The sequence below is a fragment of the Habropoda laboriosa genome, unplaced genomic scaffold (assembly GCF_001263275.1).
Source record: "Habropoda laboriosa isolate 0110345459 unplaced genomic scaffold, ASM126327v1 scaffold96, whole genome shotgun sequence".
In the NCBI taxonomy this organism is placed as follows: Eukaryota; Metazoa; Arthropoda; class Insecta; order Hymenoptera; family Apidae; genus Habropoda; species Habropoda laboriosa.
This window is the reverse complement of record NW_017100221.1, coordinates 504,694-507,342: the sequence shown is the minus strand read 5'-3', so window position 1 is coordinate 507,342 and position 2,649 is coordinate 504,694. Positions and strand designations below refer to the sequence as shown.

The window sequence follows — 2,649 nt, the reverse complement described above, 5'->3', positions numbered from 1 at the left end:
CCCCCCTGCTTTTGCCTTCCTCTTCTTCCGCCTCCTTCGTACCGTTCCGCCTCCTCTCCGTCCAGCCGCGCAGCGCGCGCGCGATTCTATCCGTGGCTCGACTGGCTTTTTTGCGGAACGGAGGTTTAATGAGCGAACGCCGCGGCGTTCCACACCGCTGAGGCCGCGGCTTGGTTGCGCCTCGGCGAGATTCCGCGGTGGAACGCACGACCTTCGAGCACATTTCCAAGGGGTCGAGGGTCGCGGCACGCGTTTCAGGAACACGCGTGGGTCGGTGATTCAGAGACGTTCGGTGCACGCGCGTGGGCGTCATTGTTCGTGCAACGTGAATGAGCACAGTGAGCTGGACAGGTTTAATTGGTGGAACGAAAGCGTGTTTGTTTGTTCCTGCTTTGTGTCGAGCTGGTTCGAGGAGGTGGAAAACCGGGGGAAAGTTGGCGTTGAGTCGAAAATTGTGGTGAAAATTGGGTGCTGACAGGACGACGAGAGGATTGAACGGGTTGTCTGATTTATAATTTTGTTAGAATAGGTGAGAATGTGGAATATGGAGAGGCTTAGTGCGAAGCAAATATATGAAGGTAATATTGGGTACGTGGAAATAATTGTGTTAGAAATTAGGTATAGATGAAGTGTTGAGAAAATTGAAGGATTGCGTGGTTTTAAATTTTCTAAGGAAACTTGAGAAATTCGAAATGGGGTGAATTAGTGCCAAGTGAAAATATGAAGAGGAATAGGGCGATGAAAGGGTTGAAGTGTTGAAATGAGAAAAAAATTTCTAGAGAAAATTGGTACAGATAAAGCAACGAGAAGGTTGAAGGATTGCTTCGCTTGAATTCTCTAAGATCAGAAATAACGAAGAAACTTTAAAAAAAAATTGGACATAGATGGAGCAAAGAAAGGGTTAAAGGGGTGCCTAGTTTCAAATTCTCCAAACAGGTTCAAATGAGTGAAAAATGAGCAAAACATTCTAGAGAAAATTAGGTACAGACAAAGTGATGAAGAAGTTGAAGGATTGCATGGTTCTAAATTCTCCAAGGAAACTTGAGAAATTTGAAATGGAGGGAATTAGTGCCAAGCGAAAATATGAAGAGAAACAGGACGATGAAAGGGTTGAAGGGTTAGAATGAGCAAAACATTCTGTACAAAATTAGGTACAGATAAAGTGTTGAAGAAGTTGAAGAATTGTCTGGCTTTCAATTGTTTAAAAAGATACAGTTACAAATTAGAAATTGTTAGTCATGTGTAACGCATGCAGATAATGTACGAAGTACGTATATATGTAGATAAAGAAATAGAACGACAGATATTTTAATTTAGTTACAATTGTGATAATTTTTAACTTCGAACTTTGACCTATATGAGACATTGCAAGTTATCAGTGTTGCATTAATATCACGCATCAGTAGTCACATGTCGGTCATTTATACAGATGTAAACAGAATGAGGCAGCAGTTACTTCCGAGCTAACAATGACATGATAACTGAGCGAATATTAAGTAAATGTTTTTTCGTGATAACTTTATGCGAAGTAAAGTTAATACTTCATTACGTCTTTAATTATAGCTTCTATCCTCCTTGAGATTGATTCTGTAAGTTTTCCGCATTCAGAAACGCGACAATTTTCAACTAGAGAAATAATCTCGACTGAATCTTCAAAAATATCTCCTTACTCCCCTGTCACCCTATACGTTCTCCTATTCAACTGACAAAGAACGTTACCTATATTCGAATTAATTTTTAATTAACGAAAGTCTCCAGAAAATATTCTAGCTTTCTCTTAGTAAAAAAAACGACCTTTCTTTCATTATTCAATCATTTTCGAAAGATGTCTACACAGACATCCCAGGAAAAAATTCTGATTAGCTGAAAATATCCACAAGAATGTTCTAATTTCCCTATTTTTTATTTGATTATTTTCAATAGCTATCTACACGAACAGTTAACACAAGCTATTCTCCATTTTTTTTTCCAGAATTTCCGTGAACACCGCATCGACGGAGCAGCGTTGCCCCTTCTCTCGGAGGACCACCTAACCGGTCCCATGGGAATGAAGTTAGGCCCAGCACTGAAGTTACGTGCCCTGCTGGCTCGGAAGTTAGGCGCTTGCACGGTCTGTTTGCACTGTGCACACTGTCATCAGACACCTCTGCCAGCGTTGAACGCTGCCGCTGCCGCTGCAGCCGCCTCGCAACAGCAACACCAGCAGCAACAACAGCAGCAACAGATGCCTGGCAGGCGGCCAAGCAGCACGGGGAACTGACAAACAATGGCGGAGACTCCTTTGGGTCCGGAGGCCGCTGTCACGCCCTCTATGGACCCGAACAGGGCCCTCAGGATAGAACGGCGCGTATCACGTCCAATACGCAAGCCGGAAGTGGTCTTCAAGAAGCCCATCAAGCAGTGACGCGGACCGCGCGATGTGACCGCGGACGCTGTGGAGTTCTGGGAGGCTCCGCCTGTCGTTCAAGTGTGTTCGTTTTCGGGGACGTTCAGCAAAACGGGACAGAGTTTGATATATAATAGAGATCGAGTACCTGGAGAAACAAAATGGCTCCGAGGGGTCTACCAAGTCGGAGGAGGCGAGACTTCACTTTGCCGCGCTGTACTTACAATTAGGTGCCTGGGTCGGTGGCGTTCAATTTATATAGA

The 2,649-nt window shown here is 44.1% G+C and overlaps 1 protein-coding gene across 1 annotated transcript in view; it reads left to right on the top strand.

Annotated features, from left to right (window-relative positions):
• The window catches only part of LOC108571037 (nascent polypeptide-associated complex subunit alpha, muscle-specific form-like), a 133,352-nt gene extending 131,092 nt beyond the window's left edge, over positions 1-2,260 (top strand). The window contains exon 6 of the mRNA XM_017933006.1: positions 1,973-2,260. Coding sequence (XP_017788495.1) covers positions 1,973-2,260 — 288 coding nt within the window. The remainder of the gene's footprint in view (positions 1-1,972) is intronic.
• The last annotated feature ends 389 nt before the right edge of the window (positions 2,261-2,649 follow it).